General features: G+C 43.6%; 2 protein-coding genes across 11 annotated transcripts in view; one reads left to right on the top strand and one right to left on the bottom strand.

The window, feature by feature from the left end:
- Nucleotides 1-6,764, top strand: part of EIF5B (eukaryotic translation initiation factor 5B) — a 136,656-nt gene extending 129,892 nt beyond the window's left edge. For all 6 annotated transcript variants that reach the window (XM_029232762.1, XM_029232760.1, XM_029232759.1 and 3 more), the window contains 7 exons: nt 297-428; nt 1,572-1,703; nt 1,811-1,887; nt 2,009-2,173; nt 3,612-3,750; nt 5,535-5,696; nt 6,025-6,764. In XM_029232762.1, the coding sequence (XP_029088595.1) occupies nt 297-428; nt 1,572-1,703; nt 1,811-1,887; nt 2,009-2,173; nt 3,612-3,750; nt 5,535-5,696; nt 6,025-6,132 (915 nt within the window). In that variant the 3' untranslated portion in view covers nt 6,133-6,764. The remainder of the gene's footprint in view (nt 1-296; nt 429-1,571; nt 1,704-1,810; nt 1,888-2,008; nt 2,174-3,611; nt 3,751-5,534; nt 5,697-6,024) is intronic.
- The window catches only part of REV1 (REV1 DNA directed polymerase), a 76,914-nt gene continuing 55,979 nt past the window's right edge, over nt 6,564-27,498 (bottom strand). For 3 of the 5 annotated variants that reach the window (XM_029232781.1, XM_029232783.1, XM_029232784.1), the window contains 13 exons: nt 27,012-27,166; nt 24,726-24,845; nt 19,255-19,475; nt 18,814-18,986; nt 14,209-14,311; nt 12,712-12,877; nt 12,275-12,480; nt 10,855-11,088; nt 10,052-10,172; nt 9,204-9,424; nt 8,940-9,096; nt 8,557-8,659; nt 7,752-8,163 (listed from right to left, as the gene is read on the bottom strand). In XM_029232781.1, coding sequence (XP_029088614.1) covers nt 8,052-8,163; nt 8,557-8,659; nt 8,940-9,096; nt 9,204-9,424; nt 10,052-10,172; nt 10,855-11,088; nt 12,275-12,480; nt 12,712-12,877; nt 14,209-14,311; nt 18,814-18,986; nt 19,255-19,475; nt 24,726-24,845; nt 27,012-27,166 — 2,092 coding nt within the window. In that variant the 3' untranslated portion in view covers nt 7,752-8,051. Of the gene's footprint in view, nt 8,164-8,556; nt 8,660-8,939; nt 9,097-9,203; nt 9,425-10,051; nt 10,173-10,854; nt 11,089-12,274; nt 12,481-12,711; nt 12,878-14,208; nt 14,312-18,813; nt 18,987-19,254; nt 19,476-24,725; nt 24,846-27,011; nt 27,167-27,498 lie in introns of all 5 variants that reach the window. The other 2 variants (XR_003795009.1, XM_029232782.1) reach the window with 2 other exon arrangements.

Here is a 27,498-nt window from a genome sequence, read left to right as displayed (position 1 = left end):
TCAAAAGTACATTGTTTTCGTTCTACACTGGTAGCTAGTTACTAGTATGTTACTGGTTTGTATGCACCTTCTGTTCTGTGACTTGTCTTTTTACTCATTCTGTAGTAGCTTGAGAAACAGAATTATTTAACTTTAATGTTGAATTTATCAGTCTTCCATTTGCACTTATTGCTTTTTGTATCTAGTTTAAAGAAATCTTTCCCTGTCCCAGGGTCATGACAGTATCGTCTTACATCGTCTTCTACCACTAACCACTTTTCAAATAAACGTGATAACAAATGTTTTGATCTCTGTAGAACCAATATGAAAAGCATAAAGAAGTAGAAGCAGCTCAGGGGGTAAAGATTCTTGGAAAAGACCTGGAAAAAACATTGGCTGGTTTACCCCTCCTCGTGGCTTATAAAGAAGATGAAATCCCAGTTCTTAAAGTAAGTTATTTTATTTTTTCCTCCAAAGCTGTTTTGAGTTGTACCTTGTGTCAGTAGAGCACACACTAAGAATGATGAATAAAATGGGCATCTTTGTCTTTGTGAAGACTTATCTGGTGGTCTCTTAACAAACAGTTGACGCTTTTAACTTACTTCAGTTTGTATAATCATGAATTAGCATCTTAAGAAACTGGAAAAAGAACAATGAAGACAAATGTAAGTAGAAAGAAATGATAGAAATTAACCCTGAAATCAATGAATAAATGATAACTTATATATATTCAAGTTAGAACATTTTATTTAAATAAAAAATGAACCAGAAGCTAGAAGAAGTTTATTCCTTTTTTTTTTTTAAGATACTCAGCTATATAGATGGAACTAGAAAAATCTCTTACTAGGTTTTAGGAGTCATTTTAAAGCCTGTTTGCTTATTTTCAGGAACAGATGGCACACATGAGCCCAGCGGAGTTTCACAAAAGCAAACATTGAGACATATTTATTCTCTTCCCAAAGAGAAGATACCACTGTTCCCAGCACATGGCTCTTGTCCTATGCTGGGACCATTATTCTTTAGGCAGCACCCAGTCACTGTCGCCAGGGAATCGGCCCCCTTAGGGCCTATGAGAACAGGGCAGGCATCCCTGTGGCCAGTCTTGAGTATGGGTGGACTTGTGCATCTTTAATGGCATCGACATGGTGGTTTTACTTACTTCTGGTCAAAAATCTCTTCACCTTCAAAGGAGTGATGATGGAGTAAAGGGCTGCTGAGATTAGGGTATTTCATCATTAAATACCTTTGGGCTACTGTAACATATTACATTCATGTAGTACTATTTAAATTTAGAAGATTCTTATTTATCACGTCATTTCATTCACCCATCTACTCTGCCAAGTGGTGCAGAGGTTAAACATATTTCGACATTAGTAAACCTAACATAGACAGAGGTGAAGTGGGATACAGCTCAGTTATGGCCGCCAAATCTCTCTTTCCTTTCCCGTACAGGTACTGCCATGCCTTGCCCGTCCTAAGCCTTGGTTTCTTATTTTCAGATGAACACCTAATCAAAAACAGGAACAGTTTAATTCTAGGCTGCTGAGATAGAGGTGTATTTATAACCTCGTCAAATGTAATCTTTTTTCAAGGATGAACTGATCCATGAGTTAAAGCAGACACTAAATGCTATCAAATTAGAAGAGAAAGGAGTGTATGTCCAGGCATCTACACTGGGATCTTTGGAAGCTCTACTTGAATTTCTGAAAACATCAGAAGTGCCCGTAAGTAATGGTACCTGACTCCACGAGAGTCAGTGGTCGGCATAGTTTATGGCGCTGTTCCTGTTACCCAACACAGGCAGTTAAACTAGGAAACTCCCTTTTTACAGTATGCAGGAATTAACATTGGTCCAGTCCATAAAAAAGATGTTATGAAGGCTTCGGTGATGTTGGAACATGATCCTCAGTAAGTAATTTCTCTTCTGCTGTAAAGGCTTTTATGTTGCCTATCTATTTTATTTTAGTAGAACTGTTATGACATGGTCTGTGTTTCATCGAATGATCTTTGATGTGTTTTAACCCTTTAGGTATGCAGTAATTTTGGCCTTTGATGTGAGAATTGAACGGGATGCGCAAGAAATGGCTGACGGTTTAGGAGTTAGAATTTTTAGTGCAGAAATTATTTATCATTTATTTGATGCCTTTACGAAATATAGACAAGACTACAAGAAACAGAAACAAGAAGAATTTAAGTAAGTTGGTGATTTTTACCTACTTTGGATCTTTGGTAATAAAGTTGATTATTTGAGGATTTCCAAATACCAGCCAGGTGTGTAGACAACAGAAGCGTGGCACTCGCTCGTCTCCCGGAAGCTGCATCCTCAGGTGGTGTCTTATACGCCACAGATTTGGCCCACCTGAGACACTAGCAGTGTGTGAACCAATCCTCTCTGTAACGTTTCTGCTTAGTTTCTAATTTTCTTTAACTTGGCAGACCTAGGTTGCGCTAATGGGTGAGTAGTTGCTACATCTGGGGACTTTATCTTGCTGGAGTTCCTCATCTGGGGTTGCATGGAATGGAGGTAACACCGTGAGAGTGTGGAAAATTAGAAAACGAAAGGAGGCGAGGCATTCCTTGGCAGGTGTCATTCCTCGAGCAAACCTGACAGAGCCTGTGGTGCAGGGGAGCCCTTGTCAATGGACCTGACCAGGTCCCTGCCTCTCGGAGCTTAGGGGAAGACAAGTGAAGAACACGTGAGAAGTTGGGATAAGCGCAGGATGAAGCAGGGCAGGGCCTAGGTAAGGCGAGGAGAGCTGTGGTTAATAGTGTGGTGGGGAGGCAGCTCAGCTGGGGAGAGTGAAGCGAGCCGCCCAGACACCCGTGAGGTGTCTGTCAGGTGGAAGGACACCACCAGCCAGCAGGGCCGTGTTCAGAGGTGGAGGCAGCCACAGTGACCCTCGGGGAGGGTGGCAGGAGCTGCGGTAGAGAAGTTGGCAGCACCCATATCCTGTAGGACCCCGTAGGCCACAGGCGGGGTTTAGGGGGCTGCTGGTTAGAGCCTGTCAGGAGGCCCCCGTAGTCCAGGCAGGACGTGGTGGAGGCTCAGACCAGTGTGACCAGAGGGAGGGACAGCTCAGTCTGAGGTATATTTGAAAAGTAGACTGGTAAATACTGGGATTTAGATTGAGGTGTGCTCACTTTAGATCATGAAACCTGAAGGGGAAAGACTGAAGTTTGATTAAGAAAATGCTACAAACCATTACAGCATTCTAAGCATATGCTTCATAAGCACAGAAATAGTGTCCTTTTGGATCAACTGATGTGGGAACGTGGTAGAGAAAAGGAGGATGTGGTTTGATACCTGTGTGGTCCTCAGAATAGGCCTCACACGGGCCCCAGGACACACCTGATGGTGGATTCCACCGAGGCACTCAAGCTCCATCTTCAGGGGCGGGGCTCAGCCTTTGGTCTGGGCCCAACGTGCTCCTGTGATGCAGCTGCCTTGAGGGGAGGGAGGAGGATGAAGAGAGGATGTAGCACCCTAGGGACCCCTGAGCGCCGATGTGTGGCCTTCCTGCTGCCCTCAGCTGAGGGGAGAAGAAGCCTCATATTCACCTGCATTTGCTTTTTTATGCTTCGAAGTGATTTTGTAAGCTTAAAAATTCTTGGGTTTTCTTTTTTCCTTTTAGACACATAGCAGTATTTCCCTGCAAGATAAAAATTCTGCCTCAGTTTATTTTCAATTCTCGAGATCCGATAGTGATGGGCGTGACTGTGGAAGCAGGCCAGGTGAAGCAGGGGACACCCATGTGCGTGCCTAGCAAAAATGTGAGTTCTGGTTGTACTTTTTAGAAGTGTGTCATCTCTTAAAGCAGTTCTGGGAAGTCAAGAGTGATAAAAAACTGAAATCAAGCAGAGCTTGTCACCTCCTGTAATTTATACAAACTCAGTATCAGTGTTCCTTAATCAGTGTTGATTCTCAAGCACCTGGTGTCAGTGCCTCAGGTAATGAAAGTTGCAGAATTATTGCCCTTCAAAAGTTTTTGGTGTTTTGAGTCTGGGGAAAGCTTAAAAAATAGTATAATGGACACTCATGTCTTTCCTCTAGATTAGCATCATAGCTAAGAAAAAATAACATTAATTCAATAAAATCCTGTAGTTCACAGTTCACATTCACTTTCTACCAATTGTCCCAAATGTCTTTAGTAATGCTGCTTGCTGACCTGGCCCAGGGTTCCTTCGAGGTGCACTGCATTTGGTTATTAGTGTTTTAGTCTCAATGATGAACGGTCTGCCATTCTTTTTAAAGAAGAGTCCAGAACAGCAGTTCCACAGATGATTTCTCAGCTTGGATTTGTCTGGTTGTTCCCTTGTGACTAGATGCAAGTTAGAATGATTGGGAAGGATACTGTGCACACAGGTGCTCCTGCGTGCCTCTGAATTGTCACACGGGTTGTCACTGTCGCAGTGCAAACTTGGGTGATCAGAGAAGGTGCTGTCAGCTCAGCATCGCCATCAGAGACAGATCTTCGCCCGCTGTACTGACTCAGTCACCTGGAGCACTGAGAGTCCCTGTGAGCTTCCCAGCGGCTTTAACCACCATTGACAGTCCTCGCCTGAGTAGTTATGACATGGATGGTGGCAGTACTGTGATCCCCCTTCCCACACGCTTCTGTAAAGAACCTTCTCCCCCCCCCCCCCCCCCGGCCTTTTCATTAGGTATCTGAAACACGCCGGGTTTTTTTTTGAGACCCCAGTTATCCAGCGTTTGGTCACTGGGAGCCCCGTTCAAGCTGCCTGGTGTCCTTGCACATAGCACTTGGGGCCCTTTCTTCCTTTGTGGTGCAGTAAGGTGCTCCAGGCTCATCTAGGACTTTCCCTGCCCCAGACTTGGTTCCTTTAGTGGGAGACGGCACCTGACGTCCTCCGAGTGCTGTGACTCACTGCTTCTAGGAGTCATGCTTCTCTGCCAGTGGCTAAGCTAGGACCCTTACTGACAGCAGTGATCTCCTGTGTGGCTTCGGCCAAACCAGGTTACCTGTTTTTACTCTCGCTGCCCTGTATCTCTTCACAAGACAGGCAGCAGAGTGGCATGTTGTTGTTGCCTTCCCCAGACTGTGACTGAGGGCAGGTCGCCCACAAGTCACATCCTCAGAATGAGCAGCGGATCCTCAGCGTGGCCGCCGGGGCCCACACGACGGGTCCTGCCGCTCTGCCCGCATCCCCATCACCCCAAGCTCATTTCTGACTCAGGACTTCCGTGCCTGCTGTGGCCTCTCTTACTCTGGGAGCTGTCACGTGGAAGGGCAGGGTGGAAACACGTCGGATGGACAGAGCACTTTCCACGTGTCCCAGAGCACACGAGCGACCTCCTTTTGTCCTCACAGCCATCTTGTGAAGGCAGACGGGGTGGGGTGGTGTCACCCCCAGTTCTCCAGTGAGAAAAATCACACTGCGCAGAGACCCAGAGACCAAGGTGACAGACGGGCACAGGGCCCAGGCTTTGCAGCTGGCTCATTTGCTCCAGTTACATCAATTAATTGTCCAGTTCGGGCGCCTGTGACTGCCACGATTCCTCTGCCCACATCATAGTTTCTGTTATTACTTTACAGTTTGTTGACATTGGAATAGTAACAAGTATTGAAGTAAACCATAAACAAGTGGATGTTGCAAAAAAAGGACAGGAAGTCTGTGTCAAAATAGAACCCATCCCTGGTGAATCTCCCAAAATGTACGGAAGACATTTTGAAGCTACAGATATTATCGTCAGTAAGGTAAGTATCTCACTCAGCAAAAGTGGCCCCTTTTAAGAAAGGGGGCCGTCGGCTCTTCTGATGGCCTTTACTCAGGAGCTGAGGGCTTGGCCTGTAGCCTGGCCTCCTGACAGAGTGCCCGCTAGGACTCTAGGTCGGATCCCCAGCAAACAGATGTGCTGCTGGCATCCTGCTCCCAGAAAATGCAGGCAGGCAGGCTCTGTGTTGGCAGTTTCTGCCTGAGCTTTCCGTCTGTGATGAGCAGGATCTGGTAACAAACTCGGGGCCACATGCTCTTCTTTGGCACTTGTTACATTGTTTTGTTCACTGTGTGCCTTGGGCCTTACAGATCAGCAGGCAGTCCATCGACGCCCTCAAAGACTGGTTCAGAGACGAGATGCAGAAGAGTGACTGGCAGCTTATTGTGGAGCTGAAGAAAGTATTTGAAATCATCTAATTTTTCCACACGGGTCAGGAATTGGAGTAAATGCAAAATGATGTTGTAATACTACCAAGAAAAACAAGGCAAAAAATGGAATGGACCTATCTGAAAACTGATGAACTAATTAAGCATAGAAGGAAAAAGAATAGGCGTATAAGATGTTTTCCATGAGAAACCAAGAAACTTACACTGGTTTGACAGTGGTCGATTACACGTCCCCACAGCTCCGGCGTGCCTGCGCACTCGTCCACGCCTTTCCCAGTCCTCCTCTACTGGCTGCTGTTTTAAAGGTTGCCCTTCCCCAAATCTGGATTTTTATTACAGATCTAAAGCTCTTTCAATTTTATACTGATTAAATCAGTACTGCAGTATTTGATTAACCAAGCTTCTGCAGATTTTCTGATACTTGGGACTTTTTTGAGGTAAGAAATACTTATTTATGCATACCCTTCCCACAGTGGTGGTTTTTTTTTTTTTCTTCTTTCCCCCATGCGTTCTTCTGCCTATGCCCTTAGGAATTTTTTAAGATAGAAGATTAGGCATTCTGGTATTTATCTGCTTTGTGTGAAACCACGGTGTAAAGCACGGCTGCTGCTTACTGCTTGTGTGGTCACGAGAGTCCACTGTATCAGCACAGTTCTGAACTCCAATAAAGAACCCAGACGTTGACCCGCGAGCTCTGCTAGGCTTCATGTCAGCGTAGCTGCTCTTCTGTGAGTCTCCAGCCCCGTGCAGCTCGTTCTCCCAAACGATTTTTATTAACTATCAATCATTCATACCTTGTGTACCAGCACATGTTAACATTAGGAATTCTTATACCTCCATCTTGGTCTACTTTGTCCTGGCAAATTCCATCATGCATACATTTTCTGATGAGACAATCAATAGGGTGTTGATTACCTGTTTGGACTTAGTGTAAACACTAAGTTGTTACAGAGGCATCATAATGGTTTCTTCGTATTAGTCTGATTGATTGAAGTTCGTTTGTTATGGTTTTCCTGAAGAATGTGGGAAGTGGGTCCCTGAGGTAAGAGATCTATTAGCATCAGAGTAATTCTTCTGGCAGATCCCTAATATCTGACTACCTATTTATAGCACAGTGTTGAATGAAGTCAGTGTGGGGTGTTGGAAGAAAATGTTCCTGAGTATTCACTGGCATAGAATTATAAACTATATTTTTAAAGTGTTATGGCATAACATATAGCATAGAAAAATACTTTTATATACATTTGAAAATCTGGACCATTCTTCATTATGATTGAAGTTTCTCAAGGGCCAGTAGAGGCAAAGACAAAACCTCTAAACCATCTGGGGGACATAATTTTTCCCAGGAAAAACTTAATCTTCAATTGTGTGTGTGTTCTAATTCAAAAATATGTAAATTCCTCCACTTGGAAGAAGTAAAGAAGATTTTCTTAACATGTTCTTAACATGTTCCTGTGTTCATGCTTTGGGTCAGGAGTGATCAGAGTATTTGGAAGCTTTCTTTACCCTTTATACCCTTGCTTGGAACAAGTAGAACACCAGTCTGGGCCCCCTCAGGCATTTCAAAGCTTAGCATGAAGCGTGTAACGGTCCAGCCGTAATAGTTCAGGATTTGCTTCCTAAAGGATTCACAAAAAGGAGCCTGTACAAAATATACATACAGTTCTTTATTAATAAACAACTGTAAACACTTCACTGTAAAAATCCATAAAACTTTATAAACAAACATTTTGTAAACAGAATCTATGCTACAGTAAAAGAATTAACACAGTTATTTACATGCAATACTGACAAATTTGGCACTTATTGAAAAGAAATGTACAAAAACACTTGGCTTAAAAAGAAATTTAAAATTATAAAACTCAGAGCATTACTATCATGCACTTTGCAAATACCTCACAAGCACTTATGGCACAGCTAGCGGAGAGCAGCAGGCTCCCTGGTAATGTTCATGTAACTTTTAATGTGCTTCCGTAAGTTTGCTGTAAAACCACCTGAACATTGTCTAGAATAAAGTCAAATGCCATATTCCAAACCGACTCCACCGACTGCTGCATCAACCTGCAGGTGAGGAGAGACAAGCGACCAGGAAAGACCGATTCCTTCAAGAATCTGTTTAACATATACATTGATATTTAGGGTTTAAGGGTTTTAACTTAACGTCTGTATATAAATACACTCAAAAACGTACTTCTATGGTTTAAACTCTATAAACCTTGAAAGGAGGAGCAGTCTCGTTTTGACCGTTTTATACTCCCCAGTCAATGTTACGGCACCTCTTTCTCTGGCATTCAAAATACAGGCCTTCCCTTTTCAGTAATGCTGAAGAGCAGTTACCATACCGTAACTGATGGCCAGAAAGGGCACGGCTCGCTCACCACCTCCCTCCAGTAGCTGTGGTGACAGACATGCTGTTTTTTTTTTTCCCTTTGGGTAAAAGCACCGAATAGTTACCTTTTCATGTATTTTATAACTAGGTCCAGTTTTTCCAAATCTTTTTCCTCTATTAGATCAGTGCAGTATTTCACAACTTGCAGAATGTCTTCTTCCATTGGATCTAGAGAGGGGAGAAATCTCAAATGAGGACCAACTTATGCTTTTGAAGGAGAAAGGGCAGGGACCAAGGAAACTACGTGCTATGATAGTGACTCAGAGCTGCCACACGAGTGGGCTGTGGTAAGGAACCTTTCCGAGCCGCCCACAGAGGTCAAAAGGTTGGGGTTGGGGGGGGGGTGGCTGGTTTACGCTCATTCGATTTAGGAAAATAGTTCCTCTATAGAGCTGAGTTCATGTTCTGTAGTCATAGGACATCACATCTCAGTACCAGCCAGGCCAACCTGAAATGGTAGTTATCCATTCTCTGAGCAAGGTCTTCACATCACTGAATTCCACAGCTCCAGCTAGGTTGGGTGCTGGGGGTCTAACACACGCAGACGGCTCAGGCTGCAAACCAGAAAGGCCAGCAACACCTGAAGTGGAAGCAGAGAGTTCTCCCTGTTAAGAAAACAAATAATAGAAAGTGCTATATTTACATAACATCGAGTACATAAACATCTGATGGAAGGAGAAGGTCAAAGTTTAAAAAGCATGAAAGAAATTACCAGAGGTTTCTCAGAGGCAGGACCTTCATGTTTTAGAAATCCATCAACTAACTTCTGGGGACCGCCGCAGGCCCCTGGCAGAGCTTTTGCAGGACTGTTAAGCGGCATATTTTTCGAAGGGCTCTGAAGCTTTTTGGGGGGACTGCTGGAGCTTTTTTTCTTGTTTCTTTTCTTTTCTTTCACCGCTGCTGGTTTTAACTGCAGTAGCGGGTTCTTTGGCACTAAAATAAGACGGACATAAGATCCTCAACACAACATGCCTGGAGAGCAGCACGGGCCCCTTCCTCCTCCCAAGAGCAGCCCTGAACACACGCACGCACACAGCACAGGCCTCCCTGAGGTGGCCCCACATTTCCTAGGGTTGCTCAGCCACTTACTGGTGACATTCGGGACCTGCTAGTCTATACGGGGCTCGCAGCAGTCAATGAAAACTCACAGGCGAATTCCTTCCAGCAGTTCAGCAGGGCAGTATTCTGTTTTCATTTTAAATGTGGTATTTGTGATGCATGTTCAGAAACCTTCTTCACATTCTGGGCTTTAAACCTACATCCTCTGAAGGATCGGTCTCAAAGGACAACTGGCTTGACAGATAATCAATTCAAAAGATTTCTGGGTAATATAGCTTGTTCAGACTTTTAAGTCAAGAAGCTACAGATACAAATCCACCTAGGACTCTTGACAGCACTTAACCTGTACTGCGTACTAGTTCCGTTCCCCTGATGTGAAGAGCACTGAACATGACTAACAGCTTAAAGACTTGGGCCATCATATATATATACTACAACAATCAAACAACAATTTCATGTCTCACATCTTCACTTCTGTTACGTGTCACTTGCAAAGCTTACCGGATGTGCTGGCCTGCTGCGGGTGAAGGGTGTTTTCTCCCTGCCTTTGTCTTTGATCGTAGGCTGCTTTCAGCTCCTTTTGAAGCTCTGCTGGAAGGGCCGCAAACACCTCAGGGTCCACCTGGTGGAAAAGAGAAAGTTCAAAGTCAAACCTGAGCTGACTCTATATAGGCGGCTGGTTTATATTTTTCACAAAATAGACTTTATTTCAAATCATACTTTTCTGATCTGTATGAATTAGGTCCTCAACGTCAAAGCTCATAAATCCTCACAAGGTTATAGGGTGAGAATAAGGAATACAGCTTTGAATGTGAACTGACTTAATTAAAAAAACAAAACAAAAACACTGTGCAGAACCACCAGGCCAAGAAGCACTAGTAGGAAATGAGAAGCAAAACGCAAGAAAACAGGTGCATATGTGATGTTTTTCTTCAACATCAAACTCTGATTGTGTTACTGTCCCTAGTGTACGGTTACACATCTTCACCCTGGTACTCGAGTGTGGCCCAGGGTCTTCTCAGGCCAATGAAACAGAGTGTTTCTGTCTTTGGAGTGGAAGCTGTGAGCGCCCACACCCCATAGCCTCCCTCTTCTCTGCCCTCTGTTGTCCATACTTGGCTGCTCTGTCAGTTTGTGTCCCGCAGGTGATGCGGAGACAGGCCATCCCTCCTCCCCCAAGGGACGGAGTCAGCCACTGGGAGGTTAAGGGGCAAAGGAGAAAAGGAAAAGAGAAGTGCCCTGAGCCGGGAGCCAGATGGCGGAGGATATTCACACTATGGTCGAAGGGCCTCAATTCAATTCACCTGTGAAAATGCTGGAAGGGCTATTACATTAATTCCCCCACCGCTGTTAGATTCTTGAGGTTCCGGTATTTGTAGCAACACTGTCCCAGCTGGCTGTGGCAACACCCCCGCGCTGTGGCCGTTTGCGGGCTCTCTCCTCCTGTCACCAGGCGGCTGCCCCTGCTGCACAGCACACACTTGCTCCACCTGCTCCCGGAGATCAGGTGGAAGCGCTTCCAAGACAGACTGATCTAGCTGTAAGACACCAGACAGATGCTGAGATGATGCATTTCCAGAGTTCATGCCCCACTTTCCTTCCCATTGCAACATCATGGATAGTGAACACAAGGTGCAGATCATCAAGCCGGGAGAGCCACCCCCAAACCAGCACGTTTTTGAAGCATCTTGGTCTTTTGCCACTGATGCCTGGCTGGTCATGCGTGGACTCGAGATGACAAGGGCAGGCCCCTGGCCGGTACCCCAGGGTCAGCTCAGCCATGTCTCCTCACTGAACCTCCTGCACAGGAACAGACAGACAGGCGGGCCCTCGTCAAGCTCAAATCTTAAACTTTGCCCAGGGGAAGCGGCCAGTGCCTAAGGTGCATGTCCATTTCTGGGATGAGGCGAAGAGTCCTGGGTCAGAGGTTTGTTTACCTTTCAGGCAGGAGACTATCTGCCCCCAAATGTAAGTTATATTCGTCTGAGCAGCAAGCTAGGAAAAAGGGATTCTAGAAGCTCAACTCTCCAGCCTACACACTAGAGTCCTCTGCCCATCCATCCCTCTGAAAACAAGCAATTACCATACGCCGGTAGGCCAGTCTCACCTCGCTAGGAGCCACCATCTTGGGGTCGCTCGCCAGCACCAGGGACCTAGTGCATGCACTTCTCAACCGCCCCTTTCCCTGGCCTCACAGCCAGCACATCCCACCACTTAGGGGAACAGAGAAAACTGATTTTCCCAACAGAGCTTAAAGTGCTATGTAAAGTTTCCAAGAAGCAAAAATACCACGTTTACAGACCACACCAATGGAATTAATAGCTGGTGTTAGGAAAATCATTTACCCTATAGAGAGAACTGTTTGCAAATGCTGCAAGAGAAACCTTTGACAAAAGGCCTCTACTAATGAGCAGCAAGGCCGTGCTGTTGACCAGAGCTGTGTCCATGTGATCACAACTGTGAGAGGGAGGTCCAGAGGCTGCCGACAGTGGCAGTTCACAGAACGGGCTTTCTCATCGATGTTTTACAACCCGCGAGAGTCGCAAATCTTTGCAAAAGCACAAGCTTGCCCTGAACTTGTTTCCCATTTGGAACTAACACCATGATCCACCCCGTCAAGCTGCCCTTTCTCCCTTTCTTGGCTGTATTGATAACTTAAAAACATCATTCCTACTGTAAAACTACTTTTGCACTGACATCATATTTACAACTATAAATACATACCTGGGAAGGTGATGGGACCTCTATACTCAGGTTAAGTCTTGATTTTAAACTGATGGGAGAATGTAGACCATTCCATTTCCCTGAGGACTCAGCTTTGCTAGTAGTAACAGGACTGACACTTGATGTCAGATGTGAAGACAGAGATGGCAAGAAAGTGCAAGTTCTAGAGGCAGATGAAACTTCCAGATCCACAGCAGCCAGAAATACTGAAAACACAGGAAATGACATAAAATAGCCTCTTCACTGAGGGGGAGAGGGAGGGGAGGAAGGGTGCACTTTAATCCATTACAGATAAAGCTTTATTACTGATTCATCATAATTCAGAATGTCAGGGTGTTTCTGAGAGCCACAGGCAGCAAGGCTGGACGACCTGTACACTAACTTCCCACTCCGGACGGTATAAGCTCCAAATGAGAACCACGCTGACGAGCACTGACCTTCCTTGTGCTCCTCTTCCGTAGGCTTCTTAGCTTTCTGAACTTGGAGGAGGTCAAGGACAGAGTGTGACCCACCAGGACAGTGGCTTGACTGAACTGCCGGGCGACTGGGACATGCAGAGGGGTTTGGATTAGTCGGAACCAACTGATTCACATGAATCCCAACCTAGAACCAGAATAAAATAGGTTTCTAGGAAAAAAAGTTAAATTCAAACAGCCTTTTATACAATTTATTACAAAAACGACTTCTATACTACCTATACTAGCTACTCTCAATTTCAGAGTATCTAATCTACCCAAACATTATCTCTTCAAAATCAGGAACTCCAAAAATGTGGAATACTGTACCCACCGAAGTTCTCATCAATTGAGTTTTTGTGTTTGTTTATTTTTGGCCACTCCGTGCGGCCTGTGGGCTCTTAGTTCCCTGACCAGGGATTGGACCCGGGCCCACAGCAGTGAAAGCGCCGAGTCCTAACCACTGGACCGCCAGGGAAGTCCCAATTAAGTTTTTAAAATAAAACCTGAACAAAATTTAACCAGGGGACAGTCTACTTGCAACCTTACTTTACCTATCATTTTTGTCAATAAAAACCGGGCTTGGGGGTAGGGTGGGCAGTGGGTACGCGGCAGGTATCCACACAGATAAGTACCGCCCCCTGCCCATGACAGTACTCCAGGGAGGAGGATCATCACTGTTGGCTTAGTGACTTTTTTTTTTTTTTTTTTTGCGGTACACGGGCGTCTCCCGTTGCGGAGCACAGGCTCCGGACGCACAGGCTCAGCGGCCATGGCTCACGGGCCCAGCCGCCCCGCGGCATGTGGGATCTTCCCGGACCGGGGCACGAACCCGTGGTCCCCTGCATCAGCAGGCGGACTCTCAACCACTGCGCCACCAGGGAAGCCCGGCTTAGTGACTTTTTAATCCTTCCACAACACCCATACCAAGCGAGTAACTATCCTTTACTCACACACAACCTACAAAGGTTAATCTTTAAGAAAATGAAGGCTTTCACATTTTTTTGATGCCCTGTCACTGATCATGCGTCCTCACGTGCCCATGGTAAACTCTTCCTTCTAGATCATCGTTTATCAGACATCAGAACAAACTTCTGATGAAAAAGAACCTTAAAGATCAAGAAACATTTGCAGCTTCACACTCCCTCCAGCCCCGTCTCCTTCTGCGGGAACCAGAGCAGGAAGCAAATAACGCATGTTAAGATAGGTCTTTGGTGGTTTAAAAGAAAGGCACTATAAAAATTCAAGATATGATACTTATTATTCTAAGCAGAAAACAGATTTCAGAACAAATGTGAATTCTTAAATAAGGAGACCAGCTCAGATGAGAAAGTCGTTTTTCAGTTTCTCTTATATTTCATCAGTGGAGCTGAAAAAGCTGCATATAAACCCCCTAAACCGCACCATGACCACCGTCCGCTCAACCCTCAAAGAAGAAAAACATTACAGAAAATCCTGTTTTAATATGTTACTACTCACCCCTCTCATATCCGATATGTTGAGTTTCATTGTATGAAACACGTTGAGTGCAGCCCTTCCAATTATTTTTGCACTATCCGTTGCCTGGTCAAGAGTCACAGTCCTGTAAGTGATAGAACTAACTTTTTTAAAAGAACAAAAGCTACATTCCATATGTATTCCCTGGTACCTCAGTAGTATGGAACGGTTTAAAGAGTTAAAGTTGTAAAGCAAGTTATCAAAAAGTTTAAATTTTAAAGTACTAAATATGATCCTTAAAAAAGCAGGAGATAGTCTTCCTTCAAGGAAGCCAATAATGCTAAATTAATTACATTGGCAACAAGTGGGAAAAGAAAAATCAAGAACATTGGGACTTTCAGAGAGCTGGTCAACCAAAAATAAGTTGAGAAAAATGTTTTAAAGAAATGTACTTCAGTTAATGTATATTCAAATATAAGCATATTATGTTGCAACTAAAGCCTGAGCAGTAAATAACAACGTTTTAGATTCCCAGAGATGTTTTAGGTTGCAAGATTATCTTTGTTGAGGTACGGTTAATATTCAGAAGAGAAAGATGAATCTCCCGGATTCTCCTGACTCTGTTTTCAACATGTGAATATGCCCACTACACGGGCATGCGGATACAGAAATGTGTGGACACCTCTGAGGAAGGAAGTATGGTGGCGCCCCGTCTAAAACCCAGAGAGACTACAATATGCAATTTTTACATCTGTAAGAACTCCTCAAGGGGGACCAGAAAATGTGCCAGCAATATCAGGTGCCCAAGACTACATTTACTCTCCTTTTTCAGTACTATGAATACATTATGTATTTATCTATGAAAAGTACCTATTTCTTTAAGGAAATCATTTGCAAAAAATTTCCATTGGTTTGTTACCTAATGATTACCTTAAATTTATTTCACACAGATAAATAGAGAGTAACTTAAAAGCAAGATTTGTAGTGGGCCATAGTGGTTTAAACACGTGTTTATCTTCATTTCTTTCCAAAACAACACTAAATGGACTTGAAATTATTTTTGAAAGGTGTAAACTCTTAAAAGATAGAAAAAGGACAGAAGACAAGAGTAGAGGAAAAATGTCAGCCATAATTTAGAATACTCAAATGCCTGCTAAATGCCTAAAACAAGGCACCGACTTTGAGATAAGCCAATTTATGCTACAGAACCTCAGAAGAGCTCAGCAATTAGAGGTGTCAGATACGTCTGACAGGAGGGGGAGAGAATACCTGGGAAGCAGGCTCTCACAGATGGCCATCCTCCTTCCTGGACAGCTTCCCAGAGATGGGAATGTTGACACAGAGAAGCTACAGGGGGGTCAGGCACAGCAGAGGACGAGCGAGGCCCCTCGCTCGGAAGCTGCACGGTACACCCGTTTCTCCACCCAGACCCCTCTCCTCCTGAGTAACCAGAACACTAGCTGTCACCGGTCCATCTTCTCACCCACCCCCTGGGTGGAACATGTCACAGGAAGAACCACAGACACTGCCAGCTGGTTGTGGTAACCAAAGACCAAGCCCCTCCAGCCAGGGGCCCTCCCAGAGTGAAGCCCCCTGGTCTGCGTGTCCCACTATGAGTCCAGAGGCTCCCACAACATTTCAGCAGTTCACATATAACAGCCAAGAACTGTGAGATAGATAAATGCTTGAAGAAAATCTCTGATATAAAAGACAGCAACAAAACAGGAAAAAAGGAACTCAGAGATACAGACTGACACTGGGAGTAGAAGAACATTTAAGAGGAAAGAGATAATTCTGCATCTTCCAAAGAATAAATTCAAAAACTCCAATGTAAAATGTTAGTATTGATAGAAATGGTAAATTTAATACCGGCAAAGTACCTGGCACGAAGACAAACTGATACCATCCCAGAACACCTGTGATAAAGAGAAGATCCTGAAAGTTCCAGAAAGAGCAGATCTCCTATAAAGACCAGGCAATCAGAAGAGCAGTGAACTTCTCAACAGTAACCCTGAAAAGATGATGACAATGGAGCCTTTAAATGAGGAAAAATGATTTCTAAGATATGTTTATAACCTTTAAGTCAGCAAACCACTGGGCATGAGGATAGACAGGTTTACACCCATGAATTCCTTCTCAAGATATGAGACCAGGGATCTAGCAAAACAGGGATCCAACACAGAGAAGGGACACCCCACGACTCCAACTTTTCAGCAAGTCTTAAACAAATTCAGACCGGAGTAGCAGGCTGGGGGCCCCAAGAGAAAGGCCTCCAAGAAAAGAGATCACAGTAACAGACTATGCTGATGTGTTAAAACAGTCACAGTGGAAGGCAGTCTGGGGATAAACTCAGTGGCAAATTCACAAAAAAGCAAGCAAAACGAGATACTCAGTAACTCCAGGAGAAACATGTTCAAGAGGAAAGAAAATGTGATCCTAGTGGACAATATGGACCAGCTATGTACAGTATGTACATGTCATAATCATGGGACAGTGGAGCGTGACTGAACCAAAACCCACCGACCTGACTGGGGGCAAAGGAAAGAAACACGTCTGGGGAGAAGAGCAACAGGCAGTGGAGGAGAGAAGGGAGAAAATCCTCTTCTACAGTAGAAAGTCACGCAAACCTTCTGCAAGACTCAAGACAGAAACAGCAGTTTAAGTATATATCTAGAAATATGGATGTAAATATCAGAAGAAACCACAAGAAGGCTGAAAAGTATGGTGGCTCAGAGCTGGGGAGAGGTGCAAAGGACTGGAAGCTGTATTTGACCTTTTCAATTTCGTTTATCACGTTTAAATATATATAATATATATACACACACACAATTCAAATTAAAAGCACATATACAGAAAAGAACTCCAAGAAGGAAGAAGTCTTTTCCCAAAAGGAAAACTTGTAAGAAAAATTTTCCTAAGTGATAATCAAGCCACAGATCTCGATCTACATGTGGCTCTTTGACTTATGCAACTTAAATTTTGTCGTTTCGATGACAGTATCAAAATGTGCCTGTGAGTCACGTGATTGCCATGTAGCTTTTGATTAAGGCCAATTACAAGAGATTACAGAATAATTATACACTTCTGAGTTTCCTAAACCACACAGGACTTCAGTTTGACTACAGCACGGGTCCAGACTACTTCCGGGAAGGGCCAGATGGAAAATAGCTTGTACTCTGTTGTCTCTTTCACCTATTCTTCATTTTTTACAATCTCTTATATAAAAATCATTCTTAGCTCCCATGAATCATGTAAAGACAGGCCACAGGCTGGATGTGGCCCACAGGAAGTAGTTTGCCAACCCCTGAATTAGAGGAAATACAGGATCAGTATTACAATATTTCATAAGCTCTCACCTAAAGCATTTCTTATGCAGTTACAATACCACCAAAACGTTAGGCTTAAATTAATGGCTTACAATTGATCTACATCTTATTACATTTACAAAATTACACTTGTTTCAATTAATCACGTGCTGTTTATGCCTTATGATGTCTCATCCAAAGATATTTATTTTAAGTGCACGGCAAAATGTGTACTTTACTGCCAGCAATGCAGGCAGATTTCTGAACTGTCCTGTGTTAATATCTGTGGAAGAAATGATACTGTATCTGACATTTGCTTCAAAATAACTAGAGGGAAGGAGAGGAAGGATGGTGCAGGTGCCCACCAGCAATTGTGGAGATCAGGTGATGGGTACATGGGGTTCATTACACTGTTTTCTCTACTTACATGTTTAAATTTTTCAAAATAAAACTTTTTAAAAAGTTTAGGACAAAAATGAACAAATACCAATAAGAGCAAGCAGATATGTGCTTACCAAAAAAGCTGAATATTGTTCTTGAATTGGGGGAAATAAAGTACAGTTAAAATCCCAGTTTTTCTTAATGCTGTAATTAGATTTTTGGACTATCTAGATTTTCCAAAAAGGATTAAACGAAGGCTGATCTTCTTATTGTGCTTAGACAGAGGGAGCCCCTAGGTGCTGCTGAATGCATCACAACATACAGTTCTAAGAAACTGTGAGAGATTTTAAAACGCACAGACAGCGAGAAGAAACTGCTACACTGTATTTTATCTGTCAATCAACCAAAACTTTAAAATCCAGTGTACTGTGTAGTATAAAATGGCATACAAAATTAGGTATTTGCATATTGGCCACAAATCTTACATGCAGTTTTGTATTAGTGGCCCTCACATAAAAAAAACAGGGTTTTAAAATGCCTTCTACCAGTTTCCAGAGACTACCATAGTCTGATTAATCTTTTCACAAAAAGAAATTACACCTCCCTAAGTGAAGTACATGTCTCATTGAAATCATTTTCTGAATTATTACACTGACGTTTCCCTGCAAGACCCTTCCACCAAGTCCACAACCGCCTCCCTTTCTGTCCCTGCACTGAACTCAAGACCCCAAGAACAGTCTGTCCCGGTCAGGGACACACAGACAGGCTGGCCTGGAACCTGGCAAGTCAACGTAGTTCTGACAGCCTTGAGCTGAGACCTGGCTCCGCAGAACGTCCAGGAACACCAGCGTTTTGCAGATTTTTATTCATACTCTTCCTTGTTTTTTTTTTCATTTTCCATTAATTGTAATAACCTGCACTGAAACATCAGTATCCAATATCCTTTTTAAGATAAGCTTACCTGGTGATGTTATCACAAATTCCATGGCCTCCAAATTTTGCAGTTTCTACAGGGGCCCCCGGCTTTCGTACCATGATTTTGAGAGTCAGGCGTTTACCCTTCATGCCAGCAGCTTCAAGTCGCCGTTGGATTTCTTCTGAAAGACTCAGAAGAAAAGCTTCTGCTTCTTTTGGCTACAGAAAGACAAACATAAAAAAATACCCTCCATGTTATTTTCCTACATGCCTAACAATTCTTCTCAAGTAGATTAACTTTCAATATTAAACATGTGTATGATTTAGTGCCCTGCTCTTGTCTACTTAAAAACATTCTGCCAGTTCTGGGAACGGCAAGAGTTTTAAGACTTAATTTCAAGCATCAAGAGTCTATGGTCTAGTTGGAGAGACAGGACTATGTGAAAATATAAAGAATATAAGGTAAAACCTGTGAAGAGAGCAGTACCTGGGTAAACCTTATTCCATAGTTGATCTCAGCTGAAACAGATTTTCTTTCCTTTTCAGTTCGAACTGGTCTATCGTCCAAACCACGGCAGAACCTATAAAGCATCTGACCTGTTTTGGGACCAAATTCTTTCTGGAGTCTTGCCATGGTCATATATTGCAAGTCTCCACAAGTTCTAATTCCCAAAGATGTCAACTTGGATTCCATTGAGCGTCCAACTCCTAGGAAAGGGACAGTTCTTTAATTCTGCATGTAAGCTATTAAAAACAATTGAGCATTATGAAATAACTATTCATGCACAAACAACTAATTTAAAATAATCTCCCTTAAAATTCTGAAGTGACATAACTGAAGCATCTCATAGATTAAGAATTTTTTTTTTGGTTGGTGCAAATCATACTAGTAAACTTATTTTTAGAAGCTACTTCTCAATTTGGACTCTACCTATAGGTGAACCAGAACTTTTCAAGCGTGTATGACTAAGTAAGTTCTCCAAAAAAATGTTATTTTTATTTATTACTGAGTAAAAAAGTTTTCTATCTTATTTACAAAATCAACTAAGTTACAGAGTCGTTTAAGCTAGTCTATAGTATGACTTACAGACATACTAGGAGACTCAGGAATGTTAGGGATTCTACTATGACTTTGGCGAGGACCAAACCTCTCAATGGTTCAGCCACATTTTCTCTGAATGGGAACTAGAACAAGAAGTCATGACAGAGGTCCAAGCCCACGTTGCTTGCTCTCATACTGGACAAAGTGGCACAACTGACGTGGGGATGAAGCTTCCTGAGCAAAGTAGCAGCGAGGGGAGGACAGACAGATGTATTTTACCAACAAAGATCATCTCCCTGGAAAGGCAGTCAGTGTCCTGCAGCTGGGCCAGCGAGCAGCTGGGCCAGCGTGCAGCAGCCCCTCGTCACCGTCTGCAAGATGCAAGGTTGGAGCCTCGCCCAAACGATGCTCATGAGCTCTGTTGCTCTCCATGTGCCCAAAAGCTTAACGAAGGTACATATGTCTGGGAAAGTGATTTAAGAGTAACCTGGGGGAACTAAAACTCTTATTAAAATGGTCTCCACACCATGAGATCAGTATTGTCCATCAGTGAGGAAGACTGCGGTCTGGCCCTCTGTAGGATGTTACCAGGGGGCTCAGAGTGGAGTCTGGGGTCGCCTATCTGTCACCTTTATTGTAACTTCTGGCTCCAGTTCTCTGAGTGGCCCTAGTGGGGGAAGGAGCATTCCCGTCCAGGTTCTGCCAGGAGATCCTCTTGGAGCAGTTACGCAGACACACGGTTAGGAGGGAGGTGGTCAACTTTACAAAAGGTCTATGACCACGGAGGTGGGCGAGACAAGTTTAACCCAAGAAAATCTGTCCCCTAATGGAAGTCAGATGAAAGGTGTTAAGGGTGCTGTATCCCATTTGTGCCATTTTCAAGTTCAATTCAGAACAGAGAACAAGCAAGAATAGCAGAGTCTGAGTTAACAACAAGAGAACCCTCCAGACGAAGACCATTCACAAAAAGACGAAATTCTAAGTGAAACCTATTGGAGTATTTTCCAAGATGGGGAGGAGGAACCCAACGAAAGGGACAAGTCAGATACGAGGGTGGCCAAAGCCAGAGACACTCTACGCAGCTGTTCGTGTTCAGGGAATGCTTTCTGTCTCTCTTTTTTTTCCGTCCCATCATTGCCGCAACTCCCCACCCTCAAAATGTGATCATGTTCTTTCCCTGACAAATCTGGGCAGCCGATCTGTTCTCCCTGATTTGCAAAATCAGCAAGAGGCAATAATCCTGCATTAATTGTGTGTACTGGGATGGGCAGGGGGAAAACCTATAGTTTTTGAGAGTCTCTTGAGTATACCAGAACACAATTATTATTCACTAAGAGGTACAAAAGAAAGACTATTACATTAAATATCACCAACTTAACCACGATCAACCTAATCTAACTGAACTGCCCTCTAGGGAAGATGAGAGGTTCCTCTCCATTACAAGCTCACCTAATGGAATGGAATGGCCTGAAGTTGAGTTGGGGGAAGGAGGCATACGGATGGTCTACCTCTAACCCCTATGACGTCTGCACAGGGGGGAAAAGTTGGCTTGGAATCAGCACCAAGACCCCGAATGGGTGCTAGTTTGATTGCTTCATGTGAGCGTTTTTAAGGAAAGGAGGCCCCTCTAAGGAGGAAGTAACAGGGTCTTGAGAGTCACATTGAGTGCAACCACCTAGAAAGGGAAACATGAAGGAAAATGTGCAGCGCAGAACCAAGGTTCTGAGAAGGAGAGAAGAAAACTGAAGTCGTGGAAGCTGCCAGCGAAGCCACTGGACGAAGATGTGACATCTGTCCTTGAAGGGGAACCATGACCCCAGGCTAAGAACAGCCAGGAATGCCTCCTCCTGGCACCCGGACCTTGACAGTCCAGAGACGCAGAAAAGTCAAGTTCCAAAGAATCAACCTTTGCCATCTAAGTTAGCACCGTTCAACAGAACTTTCTGTGGTGACGGAACCGTTCTCTTCTGTGCTGCCCAATTCAGGAGGCACCCGCCACATGTGGGTAACTGAGCACTGACTGCAATGTGGGCAGTACAACTGGGAAGATGAATTTTAACTTTATTTAACTTTAATTAATTTAACCTAAAATTTTCTAGCTTCACTTGGCTAGTGGCTCCCGTATCAGGACAGTGTAGATGGTCATGTACACCTACACGGCCGCGGTGCTTATCTGACACGAGAAGAAAGCGCTGGAAACCTCAGAGTGGGTGCACACACCCAGCAAAGGATGGACAAGGGGCAGAAGGTCCTACAAGCCAGGGTGGAAAGTCTTGCGAAGAGCCACAGAAACAGTGGAAAGGGCTACCGCATTTAAACAGTTGCTGGGGACAGTCCTTTCTTTCATTAGCTAAACAGATCTCGCTGGTAATTTGTATGCTAGCACAACATGCAGTCACTACTCTCTGGGGTGCCTTCATAAACTTACTAGCATGTGCTCCCCTTTTACGCGGCTGTAATGATTGTGTGCCAGGCACGCCGTGTGCTCAGTCACCGGGCAGGGCACACAGGGACAGAGGCAGCTGGCGGGGGACAAGGGGGGAGGCGCGTTTAACATGGACCCGCTTCTGGTTATTGGTTACAGAGCAGAACTTACCCAAAGCATGTGCCACAAAATGTTAATAGTCACCATGTATTCACCTTCAACTATCTTTGGGAAATGACAAATTTTTAACAAAGATGAACAAGTTTCCTTCTTGTAAGAATTCCCGCATGCGTGTGGAGCCTGCTTTCAGAGGGCAGCTCGTACTTGAGATGCGTTACCATCTCAGGGCAGGAGTAACAACAGAAAAGGCTGACGTTTTACATACTGAAATGTTCTAAATCTTCCTGAAAATAAATCTGGGGATTTTTATAAAAGTCAATAGTCTTACACATGAAAATCTCTCCAACAATTCTGGGCGGCCACAGGCTACAAGCTGGTTCTCACAGAGAGAGGAGCAGGGGGATCGCCAGAGGAAGCCGATCCTGGCCGCCCCCATCTCCCCCAGATTTCAAGGTTCTCTTAGGAACTTCAAGGCTGTGCCTAAAAACTCAACCGGGACACATAAACCCACACGTGCCCTTCAAAAAGTAAAGTCCTTCCAGCCAGGAAGCAAATGAAGGTGAAAGGTAAGATGACTAGGTCAAGAAACTAAAACTAAAACCTCTCTGTGTTAAAAAAAAACAAAACAAACAAAAAAAACTTACAAGAATGATGCAGTATAAAGACAGCACTGTGGACGGAACTGTGTCTCTTCAAGATACCTATGCTGAAATCTTAATTCCCAGTACCTCAGAATGTGACTATAACTGGAGAAAGGTCCTTCGTAAAGGTAATTAAGGTAACAAGAGGTCATATAGGTGGGCCCTAATCCAATATCACTGGTGTCCCTATAAGAAGAGATCAGGACACAGACGCACAAAGAGAAAACACCATGTGAAGACACAGGGAGAAGACGGTCACCTACACGCCACGGAGAGAGACCTCAGAGGAAACCCAACAGGCTGGCAGCTCATTCACGGACCTCTAGTCCCCAGGATTCTTGAGGGAATAAACTGCTGCTGTTTACGCCACGCAGTCTGTGGTGTTTTGTTACGGCAGAGCCTCAGCAACACATGCACTTTAAATACACTGGTTCCTTCTTATATAAAACTGCAATAAGACATGTTATTAAAACTCCTAAATTGTGTTGTCTAATAAGGTAATTTGCTAGCATGATTTTATAAGGTTACTCTTCAAATTTAACCTCAAACTGACCATCAAAATGTCATATTTCACATTTCTGATACTACCACATTCTTGGATGTTATTTACTAGGGAGTCAGGAGGCTTCAGAACTAACCCATCATAAAATGGCATTTGGGTCATTTAATATTTTTGGCCTATAACAGAAATTTCTCAGTTAGTTCAGATATACTTTTCTTAGACTTAAGAACATGCATCTAAAAATACCACTAAATCCACTGTTAAAAGTGTTAAAACTTTTAACAAATGAATAAAAAGAAAACCTTTCACCAAAAGTATACTCTCTTGAACTTTCCCACCACAAACACCTGGGAGCTTTGTGAAGCTAACGCAGGCTGCTTTACAAAAACAGGAGAGGATGATCTGAAATGGTATCCTGGATTACTACATGGCTTAGAGAAATTTCTTAGAAAGAGGTACCTACCATAGAAAGCAAGTCTCAATATTTAATAATTGTGAAATGTACTGCCCTACACACAAAAATTACGTCTCTTCAAGGCCCCAAAAGGGCAACCATTTTCCAGTTACAATGAATTATACTTGATTTCTCCAAAGAGAAAGGTTTTTACACGCTAGGTTAGCTAGCCACACTACACAAGAAAGTAAGATAACTAAGCATCCTGCCCATTAGGTGAGAAAGGTATGCCTTTTTGGACATTTTACTTCAGCCTGAGTTAACAAAATACAACACTTCATTTTAGGTTTTCTTCTTCCTAATATGGTTTATATATTTTCTACTTTTAAAACTATTTGTTTAGTAAACTCAGAAAAGTATCACTAGTTTGGAAGGACGATTTTGTAAATAGGGGACTCGATTTTCAAAACTTCACCTTGGGTCTAGAAGTACACTATTTCAATTTTGATTTATTTAAAGGACCAAAAGTCAAGTTCATCATATTCTTTTAAGTATGACTTCCTAGAATTCCTTGATCTTGGTACTTGAGAAATACTTAAATACTTAAAGTAAAACACAAGAGAGGCAAAACTAAAATGTTATATTAAGGTTCTGATAAACCAACTCAAAGGATATTCATTGTGGAGTTCTAAATTTTGTTTCCCATGGCACTCGATAAAAGATGAAAAAATTTTAATTCATTTTTTAAAAAAGAAAGAAACGTTATACATCTATGAAAAGCACTAATGAATACTTACAATGAATAAAAGTTAAAAAGAAACGATCTGTATTTACCTGGTAGATTAGTAACTAGCTGACCTCTGATAAAATCATCTACTTCTTCTGGTTTTAAGTGGTACTGGCCATCCGGTTTTGCTTTCCTAGTTGCCATTCTAGCCAGGAGAATATTAGAACCTATAAATTTTTTTTTTTAAAAAAAAAGGAAAGAAAGAAGTCATTCAAGAAATATTCACAATTACTTTCAAAATTTCTTAACAAAGACATCTAGAGACAGGTTACCTATCAAATTTCTAAAGAGAATGAAAATAATGTGCAACTTTGATCATTTCAAACACAGTACAAAACTGGCAGAATTCTGTTAAGTATTACAGATTATAACCAGCATGGTTCCTGGACAGATGTTACCTTCTGTTCCAAAACACGTGACATTTCAACATCTCCTACCCAGGTAAAGGAATAGAGAAAACAGTCCTAATCTAAGATTGGAGGTTTACAGGAACTGTGGGCAACGACCAGCAATCAGTTCATTTTACCAACCAATGTTTATCTGTTTGTTTGTTCTTGGCTGGCGGGATCTTAGTCCCCTGACCAGGGATCCAACCCGGGCCCCCTGCAGTGGAAGCGCAAAGTCCTAACCACTGGAAAACCAGGGAAGTCCCTCATTTTACCAACCAATGGATCCACGCTGGGTAGAAATAAGGCCAAAGAAATGCCATTGGACTTGGGGAGGAGAAGCCCAGAGAACCAGATGTCTCACTATATGATCAGAACACGTGGAGTAGAAATTGAGGGTATGAGCGTCTTAAAAAAGGAGACAGACAGTGACAGCGAGGTCCAAGGTGTGTGAACGGACACAGACAACTAACGCAGGGCAGAGAGGCGGCTACTGGAGCCCGAGAAGGTATCAGGCATCTGAGAAATACCTAAATGGGGTCAGATGAACTTCTGTGTAAATAATAAAATCTCCATGAATTACAGAAGACTTCTATAAAGCACATATCTTAGTTTTACAGGAGACTTACATTAAAAACAGTGTGTTTTCCTAGGGTAAATGTACAGATATTCATGAAGAGAAAAAGTACTGGCAAGGCACACTAAAACGATAAAAGTGGTGAGTTCTGAAGAAAAGAGGGCTGAGAAGTGGAAACATCATTTGGGATTTTTGTCTTAATTACGTGCTTGAACTTAAAAGGACCTATTCATGTCACCCCACTTGTAAATTTAAAATAAATACAATTTACAACAAAGAACTAAACCTGTGCCTGACAGTGGACTCCAGAAGGCAAGTCCTAAACGAACGCTGAGGAGGGGGTGCAGGCCACACGCCGGGGAGCCGGAGGGGAGGGACGCTGTTAATGTGTTCCTCACGCTCTGTACGTTCTGCAGCTTACGACGTTCTGACATCTTGAAAATCCCTCCGACGGGGAGGGCCTGCCCTCCCAGGGCTGGTTAATCCCTAAAGACAGCAAGCAAGTTCCGGGGGGGTGCGCCTCTCACACCCACGCCAGACACCCCAAGAGAGGCTCATCAGACTCACACGCAGACCCCAAGAGAGGCTCTGGCCGAGGATCTCCCCTCACTCCTGCTTCTGCCTCCAGACCTGCACGTGGCGCTCCCGCACGAGGCCCTGCGTGGGGCTGCACGCCCTGCCTTCCTCTCGGGACAGGTACCCAGTAAAGATCTCCTATGGGTAGAGGCACTGGGCTCGCTCAGACAGGAGGGACACGGGGAAGCTCAGGGTGACAGAGGGGGCTCCAGAGCACACAGCTGCGAGAGTCGACAAGAGGAGGACCAATGATGGCAAGGGCTGAGGAAGCAAACACGGCTTAGAGACAAAACAGAACAGGTGGGGGGAGGGGATAATGGGGTGTGCGTGTGGATGAGTCAATAACAGCAACTTCTGGCCCCGAGAGAGTGAAGACAGGGCTGGCTGAGCGGTCCAGGAAGCTTCAGAAAGTAACTGAGTTACCACAAGACGCAACAGCATGGAACTCCAAACCCCACTCACACTGCAGCACTGCCTTAAATACCGCCTCTGTTCACTTGAAAAAAATACTGTTGACATACACTGCATCCAATATTCCCCATTTCTGAAGAACAAGAAATATTCCAACTCGTTTATTCCAAAGACGTTATCATTTACTTACGTTTCCAACACTTTCATCTCATGCTTTGCCCAACTGTGAGCCATGCCGAGAACTGTTTCAGAAGTGGGAGACCTATGTGGTACGGTGATAAAAACGAAACCTAAAGATCACTCCTAAAAATCAAGCGGTATTCAACGGTCCCAGAGCACTGCTTTGAGGGAAATGAGTAGTACAAGATACGCTGGCTACTAACCGATTCCCACAGAGGCAGCGCATTTAGTCTGGTCTTTGATTTCCGTGCGGACAGCATTTGCAAATTCGTCAGGAGTGAGTCTGGTCTCTGCGAGGATTTCAGTGATGTCTACCAGGGCTTCATCACAGCTGACAGCTTCGATGCTATGTGTGTAGCTGCCAACACAGAGCAAAGGCAACGAATCACAGCCACAGCTTAACATCAAGCAGCCACATGTGGCAAAACAGGCTTTCCTATGGCATCTCTCTTTGACATTTCCTTACAAGACTTAAAATGCTAAAAATATTCGCAGTTTAACTGAACTGGCCCAAGTGCCCCTATTTAGTCACTTAACTTTTAACTGCAAAGTTAATCAATGTTTTCTTTTTTTCCATATTAACTACCAAAAATACAACAGAAATGACCATTTCAGTTTCCCTATACTGAGAATACTGTTGTAAACCTCTCAATAGTTGAAAAGTAGTAAGTGAATTGGAATTGTCACAAC

Source organism: Monodon monoceros, unplaced genomic scaffold (genome assembly GCF_005190385.1).
Source record: "Monodon monoceros isolate NGI ecotype Baffin Bay Population unplaced genomic scaffold, NGI_Narwhal_1 Super_Scaffold_19, whole genome shotgun sequence".
Classification (NCBI taxonomy): domain Eukaryota; kingdom Metazoa; phylum Chordata; class Mammalia; order Artiodactyla; family Monodontidae; genus Monodon; species Monodon monoceros.
Note: the sequence above shows the minus strand (reverse complement) of the source record. Positions and strands in the feature narration are given on the sequence as shown.